Source organism: Coffea arabica, chromosome 4e, assembly GCF_036785885.1.
Source record: "Coffea arabica cultivar ET-39 chromosome 4e, Coffea Arabica ET-39 HiFi, whole genome shotgun sequence".
In the NCBI taxonomy this organism is placed as follows: Eukaryota; Viridiplantae; Streptophyta; class Magnoliopsida; order Gentianales; family Rubiaceae; genus Coffea; species Coffea arabica.
The window spans coordinates 3985096-4012771 of record NC_092317.1 but is presented as its reverse complement, the minus strand read 5'-3'; the positions used below and the strand labels follow the sequence as shown (position 1 = coordinate 4012771).

The window sequence follows — 27676 nt, the reverse complement described above, 5'->3', positions numbered from 1 at the left end:
CTGGTTTCTGTGAATCAGTAACTGAGATTTTGAGAAAGATCGACCACCATCAAAAGCTTTCTAGCCGTCCCCCCTTAAAAATAAAAAAAAAGGAGCTTTCCAGGCGTTGAACTATTAAATCCGATGTGATGGCAAGATGCCACAATTTGTCTCGCTTGATTCAAATCGCAAGAAATTAAACACACTTGCAAGTTACGATTTTCCTCAGCCCATGAGCATCACTGCTAAAAAGTCTCTAAGCCACCAATTTGTTTTTGTACTTGTACGTGGCAAATGGTGGGTAATATCATGGTTTAGGTTTTTCAAACAAAAAAAATATATAAAAAATTACTGTTCCAATTTATACTTTTAGGGATTTCCTTTTCCTTTGTCCAATTTTTAGCATTTGATTTTATGCAATTAAAATTTAAACCCCTAATCGGCTTGAAACTTGCAGTAATCTCCCATAATTATTTTTCCCTTATTTGCATGGTCCCATTCCGATCTTTGCTTTCAACTTTCAAGTTCCACTCATCTCCTTCACTAAATCTCCATTCCGATCATTCCCACTTATCATTTTCCCGCACCATTTCTCAATTTCCATTCCCAAAACCATGCCCGATTCCCTTCGGGTCCACGCCCGACGACTCGACTACAAACGCCTGTTCCCGTCCTTGCTCTCCTCGCACCAAACATTCCTCACCCTCATCTGGACTGCCGGATTCATCCTCGTCGCCCTTTGGCAAAAAACCGCCGTCGATCGCCTCTTAACCTACCACGACCAGCGCTTCTTCCCGCCCCCTCGCCCTATTCCCAAGCTAAGACGTCTGGCGTTCAACCTCGCCGACTTCGGTGCTGTCGGCGATGGCGTCTACTTGAACACTATGGCCTTCGAGAGGGCAATCTCGGAAATTCGCAAGCGAGGCGGCGGCCAGCTGAATGTTGGGCCTGGTCTTTGGCTCACTGCTCCTTTCAATCTCACTAGCCACATGACATTGTTCCTTGCTGAGAATGCTGTTATTCTTGGAATTGACGTAAGCGCCCTCGCCTACTTTGTTGCCTCCTCAAGGCGTATTAGGCAGCTATTTTTGCTGGTTTTGTTGTTTTACTGCTGCATTTGTTTGTTAAAAAAAAAATGTACTTAGCTGACTTGAAATGTAATAGGATGAGAATTATTGGCCTCTGATGCCTCCATTGCCGTCCTATGGATATGGAAGAGAACGTCCTGGACCTCGTTATGGAAGTTTAATCCATGGCCAGAATCTGAAGGATGTTGTGATTACAGGTAATTTGGTCATTCTGAAGTGGTTTCGCATTATGGAAATTAGATTTTTATTTAAACTCCTTGCAGATCTGATTTTTATGAGCTTGTGAATCTTGTACGTATATCAATCATTTTTGGCATGTTAGTAGAGTTAATAAGGTTCCAAAAGTGCGCCGAGTAGTAAATTCTGATTGGAAATAGCTTGTTGAGTTGGTGTGCTGTGATCTTTCAAATGATAACAGGGCACAATGGTACCATCAATGGACAAGGTAAAGCGTGGTGGGAGAAGTATAGGAAGAATCGGTTAAATCACACCAGAGGCCCCCTTGTGCAGATTATGTGGTCAAGGGATATTGTGATTTCTCACATTACCTTGCGAGATTCTCCATTCTGGACACTTCACCCTTATGATTGTCAAAATGTGACGATCAGAAATGTAACTATTTTGGCTCCATCTTCTGAAGCCCCAAATACTGATGGAATAGATCCTGGTAAATTTGCATTGTTTTATGCTTTTTCATAGAGTTTCATTCTTCTTTCTTGCTTTACCTTCCAACTTACAGAAACTGCTGGTCTTTTTGGTAATCTTGATCAGAAAATTGGTGCTACTTCTGGTATACTTACTTCTAGGCATGTTGTAATTCTTTCGTGCTAAATTGTAGCAATTAGTATGACATTTTTTAGTGCCTAGCCAAAATGGTGTTCAGTTATGATAGATGTTGGACCTGGAAGAATCAGAATGTCATTGTAGTTAGCTTGTTAAGAGTGTTTAGTAACCCAATGACTGTCATTGGGTTGGATAAATATGAGTTCAATATTGTGATGCTATGTTGTATGCCCTACAACTTTTTTCAAAATTTTCTTTTCCTTATTATGCTGTGAATATCTAGGCTATTCATAGACCATCTGCATGTGCCATTCTTTTAAGCAAATGTTAGACTCTATAGTGTAAAATTGACATCCTGGCAATGCAGATTCATGTGAAAATATGATCATAGAGGACAGTTATATAAGTGTTGGAGATGATGGAATTGCAGTAAAGAGTGGCTGGGATCAGTACGGAATTGCTTATGGTCGGCCTTCCACCAATATTGTCATTCGTAATCTCATTGTCCGTTCCATGATAAGGTGATCATTCTTCTGAAGTGTTTTATGAACATTGCACAAATGTACCACTCCAGTTGGGTTTCTTAATTTATCGCAGTATGCTTTCATTGATTAAACATTTATCTTCATGGAAGCATGTAATGCCCTTTCAGCAGAGTGGCAATTTGTCAAGGGTACCTGATATTTATAATTATGCTCCTTATTCATCTCATCATTTTAATGCATTTTTTAAATAGAAAGCTCTACCTGTGCTTCATCTATCCTTTTAACATTTGCATGCTGTGGGCACCTCCTGTGGGGAAAACTCAAGGTGTCGTAGTTTCTGAATGTTTGTATTGTTAGATCACTAGCTTTTCCAGCTCCTAATAGGTTATGTTCTGGATCACTAGATAATTTTTTAAATTATATGATGTCTTGATGTGCTACATTTGTTTGCTTTTGCCCACTGAAATTGATTCTTGAGTGTTAGCCCATTATATGTTGCGAAGATTTGTTTTTCCTGATCTTGTTTATACAATTTTTTTTTTTTTTTGGCTGATGAGCTATATACCCCAGATGCACACAAATATTTCCCCCTTGAATGTTGCTGGTGTCAGTGCATAATGATGCATTTTTTGTTGGCTTGGTATATGTATCAAGATATCCACCTGGCCTGTGCACTATATATGCACATTTGGGTTGTATATTGAGACATGGACTCGAGAAGGTTGGAAGTTTCTGAGAGTAGCAGAAGTATAGGCATTTGTGCATCATTCTTTCTGACTTCGTGACGTGGACTAGGAAGCATATGTAACGTATCTCTTTCAACTGAACTGTACATGTTTTTTGCAGTGCAGGAGTATCAATTGGCAGCGAAATGTCTGGTGGAGTCTCAAATATAACAGTGGAGAATCTCCTGGTATGGAACTCTAAAAGGGGTATAAGGATTAAGACCAGTGCTGGTAGGGGAGGATATGTTCGAAATATATCCTACCAGAACCTGACATTTGAAAATGTGCGGGTGGGTATTGTGATAAAAACTGATTACAATGAGCATCCAGATGAAGGCTTTGATCCAAATGCCCTTCCAGTTATTGAAGACATAAGCTTCACCTCCATACATGGACAGGGAATTCGTATTCCAGTTCGCATATATGGGAGCCGAGAAATTCCTGTGCGGAATGTCACTTTTAGGGGCATGTTAGTTGGGATAACATACAAGAAGAAGCATATATTCCAGTGCTCTTATGTTCATGGCCGTGCAATCGGAAAGATCTTCCCTGTCCCATGTGAGAATCTTGATGTGTATGATGAAATGGAACGTCTGGTCAGATTAGGAACAGCACAAAACAGCACAGATACGGATTATGATGCTTGACAAGGTGAAAGAGCCCATCCATGAAGTACTGTTGGCAAGTCCATATCATTCTTCCACGTCTACAATTTTTTAAAGCTCAGCAGTTCGAAGGTCAACATGCTTGGAGTGCTGAATCTACAGGCTTCATGAATGATAAAGATCTACAACTGCATTCTTTTGTCCAAGAGGTATTGGCTGTTGATATAATGCAGAGCGAATATCATGGTTAATGATGAAAGAAACAAGAGACTCGGTTCTTCAAATGTTGTCATGCTTGTTGAGTACCATATGCATTCGTTCGTTCAGCTGGTGGTGGTATTTAAAATGCAGCATGTTGAAAAGACCTGTAACCCGTGCAGGTGGCTTAGATAGTGAACTCAAGCGGGAGGAGACGATGCCCTTTCACGCGCAGAACAAAATACTACTGACACCCTGGTAACACACCGAAGGGCTATTACTCTTAACCTTGAAAATATGACGTTAGATGATATGGTTGTGCTACCTAGCAAATGTATGCCTCTGTTCAAAGCCTGTCTCTACCATGCCCCCAAGGCGAGCTTTCCACGGGCCCATGGTTGTATTTAGTCAATTATTTACATCCGAAAGAGTAGTGTTCTTTTGGTTTATTCATGAAAAATAGTCTGCATTGAGTATCAGATGATACAAGGAGACACATTCTGCAATTAGATGTTACAAACGTGCAAAAATGGTTTAAATTCGCTTTAAATTAAAAAGCATGAGGGACTTTTTCAAGTTATCCAGGACGCCTCAATATGTCGAATAAAAAGGAACATCCATTTTGTATTGAATTAATTAAGACCTGAATTTCTAACCCTTCGATTTTCTTCCTGCCTGGACTCTGTTAAATCTTGGATATACGTAGCCCAAATCATGTGTACAAGTGCCTAGGGCTCAGGTTACAATTCGTTGTCAGCATATAAATTAATGGATGACGTAATGAATCTAGCAATTGAAATTTATGCAATTCTGCAAGCATACTGATGCTGACAAGTTTAAAGTTCACGCACCAGAAGGCAAAAGCACTGCAGTCAGGAGAAGGAACTGCCTGATCTAAGAAACTGAAACCATTGTGTGCATCAGCCTTGATTCTGATCTATAGAAACTTGCGAGTTATACTACATTTAGTTCTTTTAGCCATGCTGTATGTAATGGGCATGGATCTGGTTTCCCTTCTGCGATTGCCTTATCAGAAAGTGAATAGAACCAACCATTCCTCCATTTGAACTGTGAGCATCAAACAAGATTCATAAGTTTAAAAAACTCAGTCAACCACTTAACAGACGACAAATTCACGTTCTTCACCTCCTTAACTGCTGTTGGGAAGTGTGCAACTGTCCGAGAGTAAGCACATAGTCTATCCTCCATAGCTGGTTCAAAAACAATGCCCTTTCCTGCAGCTGCTGCAGCAGCCAATTCAGAGATGAGGCTAGACACCTGCAACCTTAATAAATGTTAGCACCTAATTCTGTTAATATGCAAAACCATACTAGTATGGCTCATGCAGTGTAACATAAATTAGTGAGACATTCAAGTTTCTTCTATGTTCTACATGAGCACACTTAGAAGTCAGAAACATGATGCAACTTCAAAACTAGGTTAATTCAGAACCTAAGACTTAAAACTGTCTCTTGTACAGTAAGTGAACTTCAATCCAGAATATATGAGGAGTTGACAAATGGACCGTCTTTCAGACTTTCTGTAATGATAATATATACTGAGACTTCATCCTGCTGTCTCTCACGTACAAAGTTAGGACTGATACAAGCAATGTCAATCTGTAAATATTTTGTCCTGATAAGAGGTGATGTAAAGGAAGGTGTTTGCCAACTAAATTTATGCTCTTTGTCAGGCTTTTCAGTTTAGATCACGAAATGAGCAGAACCACTGTCCTTATCAAACCATTAACATATCTTCTTCCAATTTTTTGCAGCTTCCTTTACTTTTCCATTGTACAATTACTTTTAATTGTTGGGTAAGCTAAGAAAAAGTCACCAATTGCACACCAAGAAAATTTTCAAGATGTCTAAGAGCTATGTTTCCCAGACCAAGATAGACGAAATTGTTTTTTAAGAAAATGCTGCAGCTCACCCTCAGCATTGCTCAAACATAAACATAATTTCAACAAATGCATATCCTCCCCAAAAATTCACCTACTGGCTGAAGAAGGAAATGAATTGTGTTGAAAGTGCCTTAAGAAATGCAAGTGCTTGAGTTCTAGGGAACCTATAGAATCTCTCTCTTCTTTTACTTTCCTTTCACAAAACTATTTGTTAGGAAGTGGCATTGTTTTGCCATTTCCATTGTACGTGATTTTTCTACATGACAAGAGATCCTCATTCCTAGAAAAAAAAAAAGAAAAGAAAAAAAATATTTCATCAAATTAATAGTTCCTGGTAAAGATACAAACTGAGAATAAGCTGGATCACTGTATGCACAACCAGAAGAATGATTGCAAAAGGTGCATTCAATTCACCATAGGTAACATAATAGTTGGAAAAATGAGTGCTGCTTGTCAAAATTACTCCTAAGAGTAATAAAAGATAAGTGAAAAAATGTCATGCTTCACTTGTTTAACAGCTGCAAAAAATTTACCTCAGATCGGTATTCCTTCTCAACAATGCCTACAGTTGCTCCAGGATGGCGAGCACCAACGAGCATGAAGGCACATATCCATATAAGCTTCTCGAACATTTGCTTCTGGAATGCTTCCTTTTCAAGAACCTAAATTTTCCACGAGAAAAATCTTACTATAGAATCTCAAACCTGTGACTCAGAAAAGTGTAATGGTGCATGTATAAACCAAAAAATCGAAATCAGGAGAACTGGTTAATGACTTAAATTGCCAGCTCTAGTCTATAAACTATCACTCACATGATAGATTTATAGAGCATCCCCAAAACAAGAGTACCATCTATGGAATAGAATCAAATATTCATTGACACCAAGAAGAAACATGGCCAAGTGTGGATTTGATTCTCTTTGAAAATAACCATTTAATTTTTGCAGAGGATGAATCAATGCATGCTGATGTTTTCACCAGACAATTACCATATATGGGCAAAGAATCAAATATCATTGGCACCAGGAAGAAACATGGCCAAGTGTGGATTTGATTCTCAACAACTATTTAATTTTTGCAGAGGATGAATTAATGCAAGCGGGTGTTTTCATCAGACAATTAAACTCATCGCCTGCATGGATGAGCAAATGGACATCCCTATTTCACAATCATTGACCTGGACGCTCCTAATTTTTCCTCAAAAGCTGATTGGGTTTCATTTTTGCACCTAAGAGATCATTTACAATCAATAGAAATCAAAACTAATTTTGTTACCTTACATGAAAGACCTCCTGCAAGCAATCTACCAGCAACTGCAGAAGCCCACTTCCCATAAGCTGCTGTGAGTCCCTCAGGATTTGTGTCTGTTTTCCCATCAGTAGGAGGTTCACCAAGCTTTGAAACAGCAAAATATGCCAGAACTTGGTCAGGGTCACTAAGACCTTTACTTTGGAACCAAGTCTCCAGCATCCCATTCTGGAAAAAAACCAGATCTGCTAGATTTTCAACATCTATTACAACTGTGCTTAGTGCTTACACATCAACCTATGTCCCATTCTAATTCAACCTAACATGCACTATTACACATCTATCCACTACAACTCCTTGGCTAGTGCATAAAATTATATCATGTAGAACCGGTAAACATTCATGAAAATCAGGTTTAGAGAAACATTTAGTTCTTCATCCTGAAACAGGATGATAAAGATAAAAGCCTTTGAAGTATGACTACCCAGTTCTGAACTAACCCAACAATCATTAAGCCAGTCTATTACATAATTTCCTCTCATACTCCCCTGTACTTACCAAAAAGCAAATTTCTTTTACTAGTATGAGTGCAAAGAAAAATGAAACAAAAAAAATGTCTAGTCAAGGAAAATGCGTCAAGTAATTTACATATACAACTATACAAGGGAACCATCAAAGCACCAAATGAAAAAATGGAAACCCAACTGGCACACTTTCTCGAAAGCATTTGTAGCTCAAACACTATCTTTTTCACCCGTCTAGCAACCTATCTAGCAACAGCATTCAGGATGCTCAACCGCTAGAATACATGTATTACCAATAGTTACTCATCCCAGACTTTTGTCCAACTTTTGATTCTCAAGAGATGCTATACTGAACTGGCCCTATGTGCTAGTAACTTACTTCGGTCATTGCAGATAGCCAAAGACTACCAAAAGGAGAAAAAAAAAGGGATGAAATACTCAAAAATTCATGAATGCTATACTGAACTGGCCTTATGTGCTAGAATACAAGTATTACCAATAGTTACTTATCCCAAACTTTCGTCCAACTTTTGATTCTTAAGAAATGCTATACTGAACTGGCCCTATGTGCTAGTAACGTACTTCGGTCTTTGCAGATAGCTTGAGACTACAAAAAAACGAGATGAAATACTCAAAAATTCATGCATGGACCATCCAAAACAAAGAAACAAAGGAAAATTAAAATCCACAAGAGTAGGAATCAGGTTTAGATAGCGAGTAATCGTACCGCTCCAACGAGACTTGGGAGTAGACTCAAGAACAGCTTCAAGATCATCGTTCCTAGTACAAACCAAGACGGGCCCAGGAAAATCAATGGGCACGGATTCACCCCTCTTCACCAAAACATCATCACCATTTCCCATATCTTGTAAAGCTTTTCCTACACGTCCACCTCCTACTATAATCGCAGGGACAACTTTGGTTGTAGTTGCGGACATAGTAGCCAATGATGCTTTTATCTTGAAGATTTTTGGTCTTAATGAGGTGGGTTTTCTGCAGCAGAGAGTAGAGGAGCTAGTGAAGAGAGCAATTGTAGTGGTGGTGGCGGCGGCGGCGGCGGCCATGGTGATGGTGGCTGGTTGGCTTTGGTGCCATGGTGGAAGTGTGCGTTGGTTTTTCAGATGATTCGGGTCATCAAGAAAGCCACTCGTTTTCAGCGTGGCATATCGGGTTAGGTCCAGTGTTTTATTCGGACTTTGGGGCATGACCTTTGGGTCGACTCTTAAGTACTTAGTCGGGTCAGAATCATGCACAGGCAGATAGGCTGGCCGGCTGGGTGAAGGAACGCAAAACGTTTCAAGACTAAAAAGGTAGAGTTCCCGATATCCAATTTGGCAACAGTAACCAGATAGTCAAGACTCAAGAGATCGAACTTTCAAATATTTGCATTTATTACTTTAGTCTCCTTTCAAATATTTTCACGTATTGCTTCATTTTGTAAGGTTTTGAGCCTCCTTAAAATCGAAAAAAAAGAGATATTGGAAATCTATAAGAGGGCGCCAAGGGGTGCACTCATGCAAGTTTAAGGATTAAAATCCTGACTTGCATCCAAAATTGCATTTTATGCTTTACCTAATGGTTAGCTAATCTATGAAAGATTAGTTTATCATGAAGCTTATAAATATACACAAATGAAGCAATACTTAAAGTCATAAATCAATATGTTCATGCAAAATAAACTCACAGAAAGCTAAGTGTCTTGGTCTAGGGATGACAACAGGGCAGTTTTGAGGCAGAGGACAGTTCTACAAAAATTCTCATCCCCTACTTATCTAACCCCTTGCACTCCAATTCATTCATTCACTAAAAATATAACTTCCAACGAGTGCTAGGCTAAGGGGTATAAATATCACTTCCCTTTATCAATCTTTCTTTTAAAGTTTCAACAAAAAAATTATATCACCTTAACATGACAACATAACATATTATTTATTTCATACAATATTTTTATTTAATAAAAATAATAAAATAGCATTTATTTAATATCATACATATGTATTATACTATATTAAAATATAAGTGAGGCGGGGAGGGGGGTGGGGATATGCTCCCTCACCCTCCCCTCCTCATCCCATTCAATGCAGCAGAGAAAATTTCCCACCACCCCCGCCTTGCTTCGCTCCAACCCTCTTCCTATTCCTCCCTTGCAAGGACATGCACTTATGGACATTTGTCTTTATTGCCATCCCTACTACAAGTGCCTCCTTGTTGCCACCTCTATCTTGGACAACCTCAAGTATAAACACAAATCTTTTTTTTTTTTAATAATTTTGGCCGAGTAAAATTGGACAACTTGAGTTAGAACTTGAAGGGATCTAGCCAATCAATAAATTGCAATTTGAAAACTTTATAAATGGCTTATTGTCCATAAAGACATAATTCCAGGGGCTCAAGTACTAATTGTAAAGCAGGGAATTAGTCGGGCCCCGTAAGAATTGACCCGAACACCCCTGTGTCGATAAAAAAAAAAGAAAGAAAGTACGAATTGTTAAGCATTTAACTCATATGTAGTTGCTCAAACACATGGTAGATAGTATCTTGTTCCTAGCAAAATTAAATCAGATTCCAAGGATTACATAATCAAAAATTTAAAAAAAATGATTAGAATACCAAGAACGTGACAAGAGAGTATTTTAAATTTTTAAGTGTACAGAAACTCAATTGGTGCAAATGAAATGTTTCCCCATCTTAAGATCTTTTTCAAATACTGAAGAAAAATGTTAAATCTTAAAATTCCCCAATCAACTACTATCATTTTTAATGTACTTGCTAAATCATCTGCTAGATAGTTGCATTTTAGCAAACTCGCACTTGAACTTGATGAAGTGTAAAATGATAATTGAGTTTGTTTGGATTATACATTATTTACACATATTGATTGATTTGGTTGCATCATCAACACATTTTTCAATCATTTTTTTATTTCACATACATCACATCCAAAAAGTGTTACAGTAGTGTTTTCTTTATAAAATTATCTCAAATAATTTACTATCCAAACACACTTAATAACTCGATAATATGATGGATTAACGCTTCACCACAAGATGCTAGCACAAGACAGTAGAGTTGATAGCTCAGGGATTACATGGCAAACAGGAAGTAATTCAGGGGGCGCTTTGCAATTAGCCTGAAGAAACAAAACTGGAAGATGTGGGACAGCCAACCATGGTGATGGATGTCGGGTTTTGAGTTACTTAGTATTCTTTTGAGTCATAATTACTTACCAGATTTGTACGTAACAGGACAAGGCTTTTAATGATGATAGCAATAGATTCCTACTTTTATTGATTCCTCTATTCAAATCTGCTTCCCGCCTCCGAGTATTTATTAATCTTCACGAATTACGGCTCCCATGTCCAACCGACCAGACCACCAAAGCCCTACAAGAAGTCCCAGACAAAACTAGTTACCGTTACACTTTCCTCCAAAAATCCTCAACTCACACATTTTCCAATACAAAATTTTCAAATTCAAATTGCGGTTGATTTTTGTTGATTCCATCGATGGCATCAAACACTAGATAAGGCAGATGGCATATCCAGTCTACCAACGAGTACTTCACTTCAAAAGCACCAAAAACCGACAATCCCATGAGAAAATCTACATGAACCACCACCCCACTTCAGCAGCAGCATAGGCTTCGATACTTCACCCCATCTATCTTTTACTTCCATTTTCAGACCAGAAAAAAGAATGTCTGAATTCAAGAAAACCTCAGTGTTTCCTCGGCAGTCTTCGTATAATTCCTTATATGCTAATCCTCTCAGTGAGCTCAGGCATAACCGGAGCTCCAGCGAAGGTGGGAATTCAGGCAACAACATTGTTCCCCTTGCTGTGCATATTCGAAGGAATCTCAACCCTGCTAATGTTCCTTCTGATGACAAAGAGAATTTTACTCCTAATAGGACTCAAATTGGGTGCTGGAATGATAAAGAAAATGCAGGCTTCTGTAAAGGGATTCGGCTAGACCCCGGGGATTTTGTCCCTAATTGTCCTAATTTGAATACGAAAGACAGGGCTTTGAAGCCGTCTTCACTTCAGCTATGTATGAAGAAACATGAACCTGATTCGATAATTGGGACCAGAACTTTGGAACCTGTTGATTCTGGAACTACAAATTCTGGGAATATTTGGGATTACTCTGATTCAGAGGCTGCACCAGCTTCCTCCTGGTCTACTCTGCCTAATAGGTCTGACATTTAAGTAGATTTCCCATGTAAGAAGCTGCTTGCATATTTTTTAGCAAATTAATAATGTATGTTTTGGCGGTATGTTTTCAGGTCATTGTTATGTAGGCCTTTACCTGTGGATATTGGAAGGTGTACTTGTCTCATAGTGAAGGAACCATCTCCAGAAGGACTGGATAAAGGGACCCTCTACTCTCTTTACACTCATGTAAGTCTCTTTTGCAACTTTAAGCGGTGCTTCACGGAGTTTTTAGCCTATCTGTGCAAAACTTGATAGATATAAATAGTAAGGCTTGATAGATATCTGTGCAAAACTCACAAAATAGTAAGGCTTCTGTGCAAAGTTCAAATCTTGATAGATATAAATGGAGTTTTAGCTGCAGCACTTTACCGCAGTTCTCTTATATATGCACAGAGGGGCAGCTCATATGCTTAGGGATTATGATATCATTATGATTATTGGATTATAAGCGTCTAGGCCTTCTTGTTTATTGAGTTTGAAATTTGGCTGCTCATTATAGTCACTATGCTTTTTAAAAATAATAATATTTTGACGTTTTTCGACCAATCATAACCATTATAGTTAATGGTCAATTTGCTTTCTGAAACGCCTCATTGGAGCAAGAAACATAGACGTGTGTGCATGAATTTGATTACAATGCTCTGCTATAAGAAAATTCCTATCAGTAATGTTGTTGACCTCTAATTACAAGAACTTTCTCAGTAGATGCACTGAACATATTTATGATTCGCCTTTAACACGTCACAGGAGGGTCATGGCAGACAAAACAGAAAGCTTGCTGTTGCTCATCACAGAAGGCGAAATGGAAGATCAGAATTCTTGGTGGCATCATGTGTTAAGGGATTAGTAAGTGGTCAGGATGACAGTTTAATTGGCAATATGACAGCAAATCTTATGGGTTCAAAATACCATTTATGGGGCCAGGTACGATACGAAAAGTCCAAATGAATTGTAGTGCCTCTCATAGAGGGCTAAGGTGCTCTGCTCAAGAGCGAAAGCAAGCACAAATTTCAAGCTTCTAATTGGACATAGCCAATTTGTTGCAGGGAAATCAACTCAATCCCTTGACCAAACTGTTCAAATTACTTGCAGTTGTAACGTAAGCTACATCATCCCTCCCTATCTTTATGTTTCTGTGTTTTTCTGTGATCTTGCAAACTGTTAAAGCCAATTATTTCCCCTCTTTGTGAATAGGTTTACTCCTACCATAACTACCTGGACTGGTAGTCATAGAAGCATCAAGGCATGGATACCAAAGCATCAATCAATGCAGCTAAAGAACGTGACTCAGGTTAGCTTGACAATTTTTTTCATATCTTCTGTCACATTCACTTAATCAGAAGCAACTAACTCTTTACTCATATGGAGCTATAAACGTTAGTCTCCTTTTAGATTGGAAAAATGCTTATACCTCTTTTTTACAGCATATCAATGGACTACCCCTGGATTGGAAGGAGAAAATGGACAAAGTACATCAACTGTTCTCAAGGGTTCCACACTACAATAAGGTAAATGTATGTGGTGGCTGTTTTATTCTTCACAGATGTTTTGCACTTTTACTCGATTAATCTGCTGATTTACTGCTTTATTGTGCAAAAAGATTTCAAAGAAGTATGAATTAGATTATAGAGACAGAGGAAGGACAGGACTTCGGATCCAGAGCTCAGTAAAGAATTTCCAGCTGACATTGGAGGTAATCCTGATAGCTTATTAGATCGACGTAAGGACCTTACAAGATTAAATCAAACGAATAGAATTAGTTTCTCAAGCATAACTATTATATGCTCTTAAAGCCCCAGGTTCTGTTTCACATAGACGACACTTTGCATAATGATGTCGATCGATTTTCTAAAAGATTCTCTGTGTCACTAGAAGAATGGAAGGCAGACAATCCTCCAGCTTGGAAGGGTGGGGAAGTCCAACTATGTGATGGATTTCAGGTACCTGCGTAGAGAAAACTAATTCAATTTTGGAACACACGACAGTCAAGCAAGAAATGAATTTTTTATACCAATGTCATAATTCAAGGAATGTAATCTATCTTGCAGATATCCCATGACTGGATTTCAGGCCTTCTGCATCAGTTTAGCTTCTATTGATTCAAAGGCCTGTTGCACAATGTAACTACAATATCCTGTTGGCAATGCAACAGCCAAAGATGAAGCCACTGATTCATTGGCTGACTTCCTCCGCCAACAAGGGATAGAGGTGCCAGGCATACTATTCAAAGCAGAAGTTCGTTTTGAAGACCTGAAGCTAGCATGTATGTAACTCTAAGCCAGTAACATAGGTAGAAGAAGCAAGACCAGGGTATTAGACACACAAAAAGCAGCAGCAACTTTCATTGACTATGATTTTCTTTTGGTTTTAGTTCTTTACAAGCGAGGGAAAGATAATTTTTAGCGAGTTCTTCGGTCATTAGCTAATTCTTAGCTTGATTTGGGGGGCCTCCACAGTTGAGGTTGAGGCTCTAAGTAACATTCTGATTTCTGATTTGTGAATACCATACTTTGGTAACATGCTAGGCGACTAGAGATGATTAAATGGAGATAAGAGAAAGTATCAGATTCTTCTCCAATCTTTTCTTTTGCACTGTTCTGTGTGATCTTTATGTGGGAATTTTGAAGCATTTCCTGTAGATAGAGGAGATAGGCTATTGTATAAATTTAAGACCTCCGAGTGGACCAATTCTATCAAAAAGCCTGTACGTGGGAATTTGAAAGCATCTCGTGTACACAGGCTACTGCATAAATTTAAGATCTCCAATTTGCCAATTCTACCAAAAAAAAGCGACTTTATAGTACGGATAGCCATACAATTTTCTAGATTTAGGTAATCTACACACACAGGAATTTATCAATTGTAAAGAAAGTTAATCATATATGCACTGTCCAAATCTTCTAAGCAAATTCGGGTAGCCCTGAATTAAGTACGAGGAAAAGAAAATAAAACGAAGCAAGAGTACGACAAACATCCGACAAAGCAAATTTAAACAAAATTGATCCCAAACTTACTGTCTCAAGCTATAAGCAGCACGCTACTTGACCTTACCTATGCTTTGACGTTGTCCACATGGGTATCGTTAGTACATTAACAAAGACTGTGACATTGAATTCCCAAGAAATAATCCCAGAATACATATCCCATTATACTAAGTCGGGGGAGCAGGATAGCGTAGAACTCCAAAAAGGTTGCCAGTTGGTTGCTTATCTTCCACTTGTTTCTTTTTTTTTTTTTTTTTTTGGATTTGGGACCAGCTGATGCGGATTTTTACGCATAAAATCGGATATTGCCCGTTAATTTAGTCGCTAACTGCCAATAAATGGCCCTGAGCTGGCCTTTTGTGCAAATGCATGCTGACATTTGGAAGCTGGTCTGAATTGAAGAGATAAAGATGAATCTGGTTTGTGTTTTTTCGATCGACATATATTCATTGCACCAATCAGAAAGTATGTTAAATTCTTTAGGTCGGAGAACAAGAAGTTCCAACCAAATGACAATAAAGAAAGTCCAAGGAAACAGAAAGATTCAAGCATTCAGTTTATTTGGGAAGAATTGCCTAATCGGCGGACATTGAGAAATGCAGGCATGGTACATTTGTTTGGTGACTTCCTTGATCCTTCAAAGTACTTTAAAAATCCCTTAAAAAAAGAAGACAAGTGTTTAAGTTATTCTCCCTAATGGATGTTCTTAGCTACTTTTGAGTGAAAACACTTTGATACCCCTACGTGAACAAGGGGATTGTCGGTAAACAAATGCAATTTTGGGGTATACAAATTTTTCATACAAAAACAGTAATCTAAATTCAAACTTTTAACTTATTTGAGCAAACTATATGATACAAATAGATAATATAAGATAGTAAAGTTCAAAGAGTTGATAGTTTAAGGGCAATTGCAATTAACCATAGATGTTTTGCAGTTTTTACGGGTGAATCGCAAAAGGAGATGAAAGAAGTATCTTAGAAAATTCCGGCAAGTAGTCCAAAAGAGAGAAACTTCGGAGTTGATTCGCATCTGGAAAGCAAATTGTAAAGCAAGAATAGGCTTTTGGAGTCCTTTGTCTTTAATAGGAGAAATGTCTGTAGCACGGAGTATTATTGGCAGGCATGCTCAAGGAAAAAGAGCATAGATTTAGACAAGAAGCAACTTCCACATTGTGCCAATGTCTAACAATTACTTCTACATAAACGATTGATTTTAAACTTTTATTTCGTATCAAAGAACCTATCAAGAAGTCTCTTGATTCCCCAACCAGTCCCAAATATTTGGCAACCGGACCCAAATAAAGCCGCAAGCCTCATGAGTATGCTGCTTATATATGTATGAAAGTATTTGGATTAGATAGCGGACAGGGGATATAAAGCATAAAAGTTTAAGAAAAAATAGACAGTGTGACACTAACAGAAGAATAAATGCCCTTAATTGGCTACAAAAATTTTATCAATGCAACTGATAAATGAATGTCTATACCCAACCTATCTACATTAACAACCAAAGTAAAACAAACAAACCAACAGACAAAAGTAAAAAAGGAAAGAAAAACTCTCCTCTTCCAATATTGCAGATGGGAAGAGCATGGAAGCACCGTGTTAACTAAAAACTCGATAATAATAATTAGAAGCCTAAGACTCTTTTTTGTCGCCTTACTTATCATTTCTCAGCCGCTGTCTTCAACCTTTGTATTCACAAAATCGATATATAATTCTACATTTAATTCTTGAGAAGCCACCGTTTATATATTTGCGTCGACTCTTCTGCTATGCATCAAGCTCACATGGGAACATAGTTGATGCAAATGGATTATAGTCACCAAAAATATTGTCATGTTCGTCGGCAAAGTTGCCCGAGTCTTGACAAGCAAAGTACGTCTGAATATCATCAGGGAAGCTCCTCCGCGGCGGCTCTGGCTGTTCAGGAGGCGTCGAAGGGCTGTCAACAGCTGATGTCCGCTCGAGCATTTCCTTGCACTTGGATGACTGCAGGAGAAGCCCTAATGCGGACGAAGCGGTGGCACCGCCAGCTGGACATGGCTGTGGCGCGGTGGAGCTGGTGGTGGTGGAGGTGTCGGGCGAGCTAGAGCTTTGTTGTTGTTGCTGCTGATGGATGAAGCTTAAATCCACTTCTTCACTAGCATCATCTTTGATTGGATTAACATTAACTTCGAGGTCAACGTTAGGGTATTGTTCGGAGCTGGCAACGTTATTGACACCGTTGCCAGTTTGGTTTGGTCTTAGCCGCTTGACGTAACGGCTAAGGTCAAAGTTAGTAACGGCGTTAAGTCCTCTGTACTCTATTGCTGCCATGTCATATGCAGTCGCTGCTTCTTCTTGTGTAGCTGCATGACAATGCATGCATGGGCATAACTATAACAAATTCAAGAATTCATTCCGCATATCATAAATAATATTTGGTGGAAAAGGTTGAAAGAGTTATATTAATACTCCATCATTATCATAAAAGTTTAAACCTTAAATGTTTGCCTTAGCAGTTGAGAGTTTGGTGATCCACGTACAACTACCAACCATATTAATTTGATGCTCTCTTTCATCTACTAATTCTGTTCTTGACTACGCAATGCATGTACATGTACTTCAAAAATTTCATCTTTAAAAAAACATAATCACTCGAGATTAATTGTGGTATTTATTAATAATACCACGTGAGAACTTGACAACTAACACAATAATTATTGTTTGCTTTCACTTGGCATGATGACTTGTGTTAAGAATGCAAATCTTAATTAGTGACATATGGAGCGAGGTACAAGGAGCTTTCTCTACTAAAATATCCAATTAATTAAGCGTATCAATAGATAATCTTAAGGGTCATATCATGTTTATGAAATCTGTTTGAATAGATTAATTAGCTCATTGAATTTGGAAAGTGCCAAATGTTGTGCCACGAGCAAGTAATTGGGAGCCGTTGGTTAATAATTAGGTGGGCGACCAAGATGTTGATTTCATTCTATGGTAGATTATCTAACCATTAATGAGCCTTGCAGACGCATTAGTCACCAACTTTTGGTAATCTTGACAACGATTTTTAAGAAAGCAGGTTTATTTTTTATTGAATCACGTCAGGGGAAAGGGGAAAAGAAGAAAAAACAACAACAACGACGACGGACGACGAGAGTCATAATTAAGCTCTTAAACCAAGAAATGAAGAATAACACTCAAAAAACCATGAAATTTTTTAGTTAGATTTATTGTTTGGTTGGTGGAAGGAGGCAATAAGCATTTTTGGCATCAAAAAATATACCAGCCAACAGAGAGTAAATAAAGGGCAAGATGGAAAGAGTTACCATATGTTCCAAGGTAAAGGTACTTGTTGCCAAAGACTCTTCCTATTCGGGCCTCCCATCTCCCATTATGATGGTGTCTGCGCAATCAACACCGCCAGAATTTAATGCTAAAATGTGAAAGACTTAAAGAAGAGATCAAAAAGTTCCATCTCAATTCTACCAGATTTGTGGACTGATTGATGTACTATTGCATGAAAATGATGAGAACCGATCAGACTCGGCATGCATGATGCATGTCAATTGGGCAAGTAAAGGTGATGGATACCTAAGCACTACTTCGACAACTTTCTATCATTGGTCCAGCATCAATTAGTCCAAAGTCATAAATTTTCGTCTTCCTAACTACTTTGTGGCTGGATGATGCCCAGAAGTTATAGTAAGAAGTTTACTTCACCAGAACCGGCTGGCTTTTAAAATGAACTGGATGGAGGGGCCTTGCCATTGACGGAGGACAGCAATTTCCTGTGTATGTATAAACCCTACCTCACACTGTGGAAAGCTTTGTGATATGAACAACAAACATTTGGATTTTGGAACATTATATATATATAAAAAAAAAGTCCATCTAACGGGTGCCAACGGATACTGGTTATGATTTATTTCACGTGTCATATTTTTTGAAAAGATAATACTCTTAATTAGAAAAAAAATAAATACAAAGGAATGTAAGTAAAAATAACTGAAAAAAGTATCTAGAAAGGGTAATAATTACACGGTACTACGTTAAGTCAATTTTAACGTTGGGCATCAGTTAAACAAAACTCCAAAAAAAAAGGGACCGTAAATGATAGGTAGGTACTAATTTCAGGAGAGAAACATACTTATGTGTCTTAATCGTCTTATCACAGGTGGGACTCCTTTAATTTATTTTGCTTGATGGTAAGTGAACCATGCTCATCAAATGCGAAAATTAATATTATTACTCCCTTCGAGAAACAAACAAACTAATTTTACCTTGCCACTCCTCTATATTTGGAGACACCCCTCGAAAACCCGCTGCTTTTTCTGCCAAAACAGATTCTTCAAATTAAGTTGATATCCGACTTTGCATGAATACAGGAAGAAAATCAAAAAAGAGCTCTAACATTTAAAGGAAATTTTGTGATCCTATTGGCAACTGCGTTTGTACACATACCTTCTCAATGATCCAATGTACTCTTCTTTAGACTGACCCTCCATTTCGCTGAGCTCATTTTCATACGTCGAGAGCTACATACATTAAGCAAAACCGCTATGATTATCTAACCAAAAAAAATTCAAGTCTTTTAAAATCTTACAATATAAATTTCTTCAACAAAAAGGGCAAAAAAAAAAAAACAAAGATTTGCAAGATGAATTATAGATTACAGGAAAATTGAGAATTGTGTCTTGTCCCCAGTACTTCAATGCTGCCAAGTCATATGCATGTGCCGCCGCTTCTTCATCATCGTAAGCTCCTGCCAGCCCAAAAAAAAAAAAAAGAAAGAAAAAAAAAGCCCGATTCATGGAGCATCCATCCACTTGTACAATATTTCTTGTATCCACGTAGCTACACTAAAGTGACTCTTTTTTTTTTTTTCTTTTCTTATTTCATATATCAGCACAAGAAGAGTGGACCTTTTCAAACCGATAGAGTAATATTTCTTTTCAAAATTCGAATTGAGGTTTAGTGATAATTAAAGAATTTATGACAATGCTGATAAAGATGGAAACCTACTTACCAAGATAAACTGCATTTTTTGTTGCAGTCCACCGTGAACACCGGTCAACAGAAACACCCCAACAAAAAGGAAAACATTAAACCCCCACGTTAATCACTCTCCACTAATTAAAACAAGGCGTTAAAACATGCATCCTTAATAGTGATTAAAAGAAAAAAGGAAAACCTTGTCTTCCTTTTTTGTTTTGCGACTCATTCCAACAGTTCTTATCCCACAAATGAGCTTCATACCGGCCAGTCCACCGGTGTCTGCAGCAAGCATAGATGGTAAAATGAAACCCTTTAATTTTATTCGATAAAGAAATTAAGGTAAAAAGAAAAGAAAATTTTCAATAAAGCCGTGGTTATGGAAAGATGATCACCACTTGTATATATTTACAGTACCTGGTAACACCCCGATAAACAGAACTTCGTTGCTGTGGAGAATCTCTGGGCACGCTCTTGCGGGTTCGCTTAGTTTTGGTGGTTTTGACAACGGGATTAGTAGAGTTACTGCTATTGCTACTATTATTATTATCGGCGTCAATGCTGGTGGTGGTGGTGGTGGTAGTGGAACTTGTTTTCTGCTTGGAAGATTTCGCCATGAAATAAGGAAGATTAGATAGTTCACCTCGAGGGACAAAAAAATTGAGGAAAGATCACTCTGATGAGTGTAGAGATTAAAGGCTATAAAGGAGGAGGAAGATAGAAAAAAGGAATAATGGACCAATGAACTATAGCTAGTAATGAAATAATGCGAAACTATTTAGAATGACTTGGTCCTCCTCCAATCAGATGTGAGGGATATGGAGTTTATAAAGGGAGGAAAAAATGGCGACAAGAGAAGATTGTTTTTGGAAGAGAGCGAGGTGGCAAATCAGAGGAGAAAACCAGAAAGCCGGCAGAGGAAAAAGGGTGGATAGTTAGTAGTTAATACGGCCGTCTATGAGCGGGTTTGGTGTGGGGAGTACATTTCTTGGTTTTCTTCTGAATTGTCTTGTTTTGCTAGTGAGTTGGTCGTTATATTGCTTAGCTCCTCTTCTTGCTGGTGGGGTTCAGCTGTTTTTAAATTTTGATTGAACAGAGGAGAAATATATGGTAACCTAAGAATTGATGTAGGTTGCAATTTTCTAGCCTAGATTTACATGCTGAGTTAAAACCAATACACCTTTTCTGCCTCCAATTTAATACATCAAATTCAATAAATCTTTAAAATAGTGGATAATACAACTAATCTTATCATTATTTCGAATTCAAATTTCAAACTCTCTTACTATTTCCTATTAGATGAATGAATTGAGAATTGCTGTTTATATTATTATTATTATTACTACCTTTTGTTTGGATTCATTCTAAACATGTTCTTTAATTAGTTTAGTTTAGTCCCTAAAAGCAGAATTTTAATGCCCATGATTTTGCAATGTGAATTTCAATTTTTATCAACCTTACCAAAATATAATATGCTTATGTTTGATATTGGTTACTTATCCCCATGTATCTAGACACTCTTCCAAATTAATTATACTTTTTTTTAAAAAAATAAAAAATAAACACTCAAAACTGCTCTTAACAAGTGCCTTGTTAACCAAATCGAATAAATAATGGTACCATTAATAAAGCCTAGATTTTGAAATCATTAAATTAAAAATAAATTCTACTGGCCCTTCAAACATGAAAATTTTAATTTAAGATATTTATTTTTGATGAAAAATAAAGTGAAAATAAAATGAGTCTTACCAAAAATAAAAAGGAAATAACAATATAATTTAAGAAAAGATATAAAATATTTGAACCTAAACTACACCTACTTAATTTGTATATATTTACCCAAATTTGACCTTGATAGGCTTGAAGAAGAGCCTAAAACCCAATGACTAAGAACATCCTAGAGTTTTTTGATTGTTTTGTATATTCTTATTCTTTTCTTCTTTTTTATTTTTTATTATTTTCTTCATATGTAAATATGTAACACCACCATGTCATTTTTATATTCTAAGTATTTTTAAAATTTTTGTAGTTGTTAAGGATGTTATACAATAGTATCAAATTTTTATTTGCATTTTCAGGTGCCTACACTTGAAACTATTGTGATCAGTTTTTTGGTTTAATATAATTTTTATATTATGAAAGGTCAGTTAAGTATTATATTTTGAAGACGTAAACCAAATTGCAAGAATTGTTATGAGATTTTTCTTTTTCACTTTAAAGTTGACCTCTTCAATTTTGAAGTTAAACACGGATTCAATTATAAACTGTCCTTTGAAAATTTGACATCACTTTAAACTTGGTGCTTTTACTTTGAAAATGCAAAGCTAAGTTTAGTTTGAAAGAGTAAAACCAAAAGAACGGCTCAAATTTGTTTGTTTATTTATTATTTTAAATGAATCAATTCTATTTTATCTTTTATATTATAAATTTTGATATATGAAACACGAATATCTATTTTATCTTTTCTTTTCTTTTCTTTTTCTCTCTCTATTTTGAACATGTAGCCTATTGTCGTAGTGTACACTCCTTTGAATCCTTTTGCTTTTTATTATATAATTTTATCTATAAAATATTATTATTGTTTTGACATGAATTGTAATTTTTAATAACTTTACGTGCGGACCAAAACTATTTATCATTTAGCTCCTTTTGTTAGTATATAATAATACACATTTCTCCCCTCCAAATACAACAGTACGCCCTCCAAACACAAAAGTAAGCGGAGACAATAAAGATAGAAGAGAGTGAAGTAGCGAGGAGACTAATCCATCGGTTAATATTACTGATGGCATCCAAATCAAAAAGCACGAGCCATATTAGCACGTACAAGGCTTTTGCCATATTAGCGGGATTCACATGTAGCGCCATAGAGGAGCATCTGATTTGAGGATCATGAAAATTTCATAAGAGCACCCTAACAGGAAGGACGACGAAAAACTTGAATAGCCTCAAACGAATTTTAACAATTTTTTTGTTTTTATTGTCAAAAAGATTGAAAATAAGCTAGCCATTATGAGCAAGAATTTGAGATTTCAATTCTAAGGCCTTGTTTGGATTGCTTGTTTCCGTCGGAAAATATTGTCGTTTTCCGTGATCACATTTCCCTATCACCTTTTTCCCTCACATATATCAAATCGCTACAGTAATTTTTTCATAAAAGATAACGGAAAATGCAATCCAAACACAACCTAATTATTTTAAAACTGCAAATCACTAGCCAGTGATTATGGAAAAACTGTTAGAGTTTCTGTGTTGCTGTTAGGTTTTGTCAAGTGTGGGTAGGAAAGTTCCAAAGAGGGATTGAAGGTTAAAAATTCGAAACTATAAAACAACAGCTATTAGAGATTCTATCGCGGTCAGGTTTCCATTGAATGTGGCTGGGAAGGGTCAAGTAGGGATGGGAGGTTAAAAAAAAAAACGGTAAACCAAAGTTATAAAGCAACAATTATTTGACTTGAATTAATCTTGGTCAAACCTATTTATAAGTTATTTAATGTTCATTCTCAAAAAAATAAAAGTTATTTAATGTAATTATTTCTCAAAAAATTGACCGGCCAACATGTAACATTAAAAAGTAAAGTCCAGTGATATAAAACTCTGGAGGGGGTTGAGCACATAGAACAAAAGATTTGGGGCTAAAGTAAAATTTTTGAAACTGCTTTCTTCTCCATCGTTTCTCGGCCCAAAAAGCCCCATCCCCACCAACGTCCATCGCAGCCACTATTCTACCCAATTCCACGCGGCGCCAGAGTCGGAGACGGCGACAATTCCGGGCAGTAGTCATCCAATCACGCGACTCTCTCCTTTTCTCTCTTCCTTCCTCTGTCCGGTGAGTTGCAGAAAAGAAAAGAGAGGGTAACTTTCCTTAACAACTGATCCGATTCTATCATTTTACTTGAAGATATGCGTGTTGATCCATCTAGGCTTCTTTCTCCACCGTTTCCGCACGTTTTTGTGTGGAAGCTGATTATCTCTTATTCTAGGCAAATTATGCGAACACTTCCCTTAGCAATTTCACTTACTTTCTTTCCTTAGTAGTTTGCATATTTGCCAAACATAGAAAACTCATTCCTGAGGAATTATTTTCCCTTTTCAGTCTCCTGGAGCCGAAAAGGGTATGAGTAATTTCGAATCTCTACTTTCCCTGCTCTTTATCAAGGTTTCACAAAACCTTCCAAGCTAAGCAAGTGTTTTTTCTGGGAAATTTGATTTTCTTTACTAAATGTCGAATCTTTCGATGCTAATAGGGGTTTTGGGTCCTGGGGTTTTGGTTTTGGCAGCTTCATCAACGTGAGTTTTATATTATGTTCATTTATTATAACTATTATGCGATTAGAGTAATACTCTGAAATAATTGATGCTATTTCCAGCTAAAAATCAAATTAATGATGGAAGACAACAATATAAGATGGCACCAGGATGATAAAAGGGAGGAAGAGGTGGAGGAAGAAGAGTACGTATTGATAAATCTGGATGCTGTGACGGACCTTGTTCACATTCCTCCCAATGCTCCCTATGTTCTCTCTGTAATATTTCTTCAACCTCGCTCTCAAACTCTAATTTTTATTCTTATTAGTATATTGTTAAATTTCATGTTGTCATTTTCTTTGTGTGTGTGTGTGCTGTAAAATTGCTTGATTGATTATAAATATGGTTCTTTTTCTGCTTCTGTTGTGGTAAATGCGAAGTCCGTCATCTATTCTGTTCTTGTTTAAGCTACCATGTTTAGAAGCAAAAAGTTTGGAATTTTGGAAGATATATTGTAAAGCTGGTTTATCCAATGTTTATAACTTTTGCAGTCTGTTTATCTTTTTGGTTCATGTTTATTCTTTCTGCTCCTGGAGAGGTGGATACGGTGTTTTCTGGTTTTGTTATTTAGTCTGATTGAAATTCTGAATGCTCAAAATTGTTTCAATATCTAAATTGCTTTTTTTTTAGGTGCAGTTTGGAATTTTTTAAATGATTTACAGTTCCGGCTTTTGCTATGTGATGTCTAACCTTTGGTTGATAATTTATGCAGGGTTTAGACACACTAAATCCAACTTTGATCATCGACGAGAAATTTAGACTGGTGAGTGTTAAGCTTTTCTGGAATTTGTTTGGTTTGGGTGGTGAAAACTACATTGTATTTGATGTATTCACGTCACACTACTCTTTTATTTCTCAGATAGGTGAATATGAAGAAACAATTGGGACGTGCCTTGTTTTTAGCGAATGTGGTAAGATGTAATCCTCCCTGTTCTTTGTCCTTTTTTATTTTAATTTGAAAAAAGTGTGTTTGGACATAGAAGTGCAGAGAAGGCTCCATACCTCTTCATTAGACCAATGAATTTCGATTATCCCTTATTTACCTTTAAACTCATCAGTCAAATGCTTTAGCTTACTCTCCTCCTTCACTTCAAATTTGACGCACTTTGCAACTTTAATTAGCTCTGATGTAAGTTTGCTGAAGTCCTATTACTGTATCTTAAATGATGGCTGAGTGAGATTTTATGCTTTGAATGGCACAACGGAATTCCAACCAAAATTTTTTAGGATTTTTGTCTTCTGATGATTCTTGCTTGTAGTTGTCTAAGTGGTTGGCATACAGGTCAATAACCAATCTTCCACCATGGTCAAGACCCTTCATTTCTTGCAACGAATATTGTGCCCTTCATTTCAATGTAACTTACAATGACTGCTCTAGTACTTGAAATGGAATTTTTGGTGATCCTTGAGTTGCTTTCAGGTTAGTTCTTTGGGGACTGGATTAAAAGTTGTAGATGAAATGATGGCCAAATTGCCCCACTCTAAAGAATCAGCTGGCTATGGGTTCTAAAATTTCCTATTTTTCGCTTGCTTTACATTTGTCATTCTGGACTTCATGTAAGTACTGGGGCAGAGAACGAGGAATAAGAAGAATATCTGCCCTGTTACCACTGAACGAGTAGATGAAACTTTACGAGCAAGTTTGGACACATTTTGGACTTTGAAATGTTGAATTTCTTCGTGTTACACAGTTGATTATTTATCCAGCATCTTAAATTTGTATCATTCTTAGCAAAAATCTTAGGAAGAATACATGTATTGAACACCTCTTCCTATAGTATACTAAAACTGAGTTATGTTTGTAGATGCTGCTCCTGAGCTCCATCAAGAAACAGGCCCATCTGAAGCCAACCTTTTCACCGGAAGATGTATAGTAGACAACAAGCGTGCCCCCACTAAGCAAGTCAAGCCAATAACACAACTTCACAAGATTCTAAAGTTTAGATTGTCGCAAGAAGCAGACATTGGAGATTCTACAGCCAAGCAGACGAATATTGTCAATAACGAGAATTCAAACCTCAAAGTCTGATGTTTTGCAGTTTGTGGTAGTATATTTTAGCAGTAGGTGATTTCTTGCTAGGTAGCGTAGATCGGCGCGTGCGTGTTACTTCTGGACTGTAGCCGGCATAATTCTTCGGTTGATTTGTTTAACTGTATATGGGGATACACAGTCGGTTAACCATACCTTCGTCCTCAAAAGCGATAAACTGTATATGGGGAAACTTAAAAAGAGTTAGTTTCCGTTGGTGTTTAATCAATTGCATGGACCATACTTTAAAAAAAAAAAAAAAAAAATTGAGTGTGCTTATGCAGGAATTTCCTGCCTCTCCTTGGATCTTTATTTTAGATGATAAGGAAGTGTATAATTCTTAACAACCTAGTAATAGCGACAGGTAGTATGTGTAGCACATGGATGTGTGGACGCATGTATACTTACTTGTAGTTGTGATTCATAAATACATTAAATAACTTATTTAACGTTACTATTTCGGACCAGGAGTGACAATACATCGTATTTTGGCTAATGGGTCAATTAGTTAATGCAAACCACTTGGAGGTGAAAACAACACTGGCAATTATGTTAATTGCTCTGGTTTTGACTTGATCTATCAGAAATATTTATATGATGTAATTTCTACCCTTCTCAGTACACATCTACTAAAAATATTTAAAAAATAATAATAATAATTCCATCTTGCATCCACCAGAATTAGCAGTATGCTTGAACCGACACTCGTGTTTAGTAAATGAGCAAATTTCCTTCAAGGGTAAATAAATTGCTCTTTGTAATTTGTTGGAATTGCATTAACGGAATGTTGGCTGCGTAGGCTTCAAAAGCTGCGATCCAAATTAATTAAACTTGTTTTTTGCTGAATGAACTTGTATCTATCTGTTCCTTTATTCATCCCTGCATTTTATTTGCTTTGGACCTGCCCAAGGCAATTGATTATCCGCGAACGCTCTCAGCCCCAACGGCTTCTGCCGGACAAGAGATCATATCATATGGGCAAGATCCAAATCTTTTTGATATCTTCACATCAAAGTTTGCTGAAATATTTTGGGAAGTAGGACAGAAGAAATGCTACTCATATGATAACAGTAGTGTATAACGTCCTTGACTTTCTGCTGGTTCAAGTTTTCAGCTATCTCATTATTTAAGCAGTTTGGCTGGAAGCCATTGATACAAAAGTGATTCAGTGAAGGAAACTTGCTTAATTGACTGCTGATAAAGATAATTTGGCAGTCTTGCCAGGATTTAACCATCCTCAAATTCTGGCTGGAGGGTATCAAGATCAGGTAGAAATTTGGCAAGTGATTGTGCCTTCAACTTCTAATATGTATTGTTTGTTGCTCCATTTCATGAACGAGAAATCATATGCTCTGTCTACGAGGCATTTCCAAAGATGAGCTTTGTGTGTGGTCATTCGTGTTAAGAATCTCTGATATAATACTTTTTATATTCCCATTTCATTTATTTTAGCACTGCAAAAGTGTTGGTTTTTCCAAGATTATTTGGCGGCATTCTTGTTGAGACCTCTGAATAGCCAAAAAACAATCCAAATCCCGCTGGCATTGTTTGCACCGATGTCTGCCTTAATTCGTACACTATTCTTATATTCCTGCTCTCGGATTTGTGGTCTAAGTTTGC

At 37.2% G+C, this 27676-nt stretch overlaps 5 protein-coding genes across 16 annotated transcripts; 3 read left to right on the top strand and 2 right to left on the bottom strand.

Moving 5' to 3' along the window:
- Positions 1 to 232: 232 nt before the first annotated feature.
- On the top strand, positions 233 to 4369 carry LOC113742210 (probable polygalacturonase). Its single transcript, XM_072047243.1, has 5 exons — positions 233 to 1013; positions 1144 to 1264; positions 1486 to 1734; positions 2218 to 2371; positions 3182 to 4369. The coding sequence occupies exons 1-5, from the start codon at positions 594 to 596 to the stop codon at positions 3705 to 3707; spliced, it is 1470 nt and encodes a 489-aa protein (XP_071903344.1). The 5' UTR covers positions 233 to 593; the 3' UTR covers positions 3708 to 4369.
- Positions 3336 to 8855, bottom strand: LOC113742211 (uncharacterized). 3 transcript variants are annotated; one of them, XR_011813456.1, is made up of 6 exons: positions 8266 to 8855; positions 7042 to 7277; positions 6300 to 6428; positions 5010 to 5141; positions 4715 to 4931; positions 3336 to 3881 (listed from the first exon to the last, which is right to left on the bottom strand). XR_011813456.1 is itself a non-coding variant. In XM_072047244.1 (5 exons), exons 1-5 carry the CDS (start codon positions 8741 to 8743, stop codon positions 4818 to 4820), a joined length of 1071 nt encoding a protein of 356 aa, XP_071903345.1. In that variant the 5' UTR covers positions 8744 to 8853; the 3' UTR covers positions 4637 to 4817. The 3 variants fall into 3 exon arrangements, 2 of the variants coding, with proteins under 2 accessions (XP_071903345.1, XP_071903346.1); XM_072047244.1 differs by lacking the exon at positions 3336 to 3881 and having other exon boundaries at positions 4637 to 4931; positions 7042 to 7259; positions 8266 to 8853; XM_072047245.1 differs by lacking the exon at positions 3336 to 3881 and having other exon boundaries at positions 4637 to 4931; positions 7042 to 7242; positions 8266 to 8851.
- A 2213-nt stretch (positions 8856 to 11068) lies between these two features.
- LOC113738508 (tubby-like protein 8) lies at positions 11069 to 14328 on the top strand. 6 transcript variants are annotated; one of them, XM_027265743.2, is made up of 9 exons: positions 11069 to 11731; positions 11822 to 11936; positions 12498 to 12674; positions 12797 to 12849; positions 12945 to 13041; positions 13175 to 13264; positions 13351 to 13443; positions 13544 to 13690; positions 13799 to 14328. In XM_027265743.2, exons 1-9 carry the CDS (start codon positions 11235 to 11237, stop codon positions 13847 to 13849), a joined length of 1320 nt encoding a protein of 439 aa, XP_027121544.1. In that variant the 5' UTR covers positions 11069 to 11234; the 3' UTR covers positions 13850 to 14328. The 6 variants fall into 6 exon arrangements, with proteins under 6 accessions (XP_027121544.1, XP_027121545.1, XP_027121547.1 ...); XM_027265744.2 differs by having other exon boundaries at positions 11070 to 11731; positions 13175 to 13258; XM_027265746.2 differs by having other exon boundaries at positions 11070 to 11731; positions 13626 to 13690.
- A 1822-nt stretch (positions 14329 to 16150) lies between these two features.
- LOC113738510 (AP2-like ethylene-responsive transcription factor At1g16060) lies at positions 16151 to 20732 on the bottom strand. Its single transcript, XM_027265749.2, has 8 exons — positions 20137 to 20732; positions 19919 to 20001; positions 19754 to 19762; positions 19401 to 19489; positions 19189 to 19262; positions 19008 to 19058; positions 18054 to 18130; positions 16151 to 17087 (listed from the first exon to the last, which is right to left on the bottom strand). Exons 1-8 carry the CDS (start codon positions 20334 to 20336, stop codon positions 16510 to 16512), a joined length of 1161 nt encoding a protein of 386 aa, XP_027121550.2. The 5' UTR covers positions 20337 to 20732; the 3' UTR covers positions 16151 to 16509.
- Positions 20733 to 23314: 2582 nt separating this feature from the next.
- LOC113738757 (uncharacterized) lies at positions 23315 to 26281 on the top strand. 5 transcript variants are annotated; one of them, XM_027266022.2, is made up of 6 exons: positions 23319 to 23548; positions 23967 to 24009; positions 24090 to 24245; positions 24740 to 24790; positions 24887 to 24938; positions 25833 to 26281. In XM_027266022.2, the coding sequence occupies exons 3-6, from the start codon at positions 24105 to 24107 to the stop codon at positions 26054 to 26056; spliced, it is 468 nt and encodes a 155-aa protein (XP_027121823.1). In that variant the 5' UTR covers positions 23319 to 23548; positions 23967 to 24009; positions 24090 to 24104; the 3' UTR covers positions 26057 to 26281. The 5 variants fall into 5 exon arrangements, with proteins under 5 accessions (XP_071903342.1, XP_027121823.1, XP_027121822.1 ...); XM_027266021.2 differs by having other exon boundaries at positions 23319 to 23574; XM_072047241.1 differs by lacking the exons at positions 23967 to 24009; positions 25833 to 26281 and adding an exon at positions 25448 to 25752 and having other exon boundaries at positions 23315 to 23574.
- The last annotated feature ends 1395 nt before the right edge of the window (positions 26282 to 27676 follow it).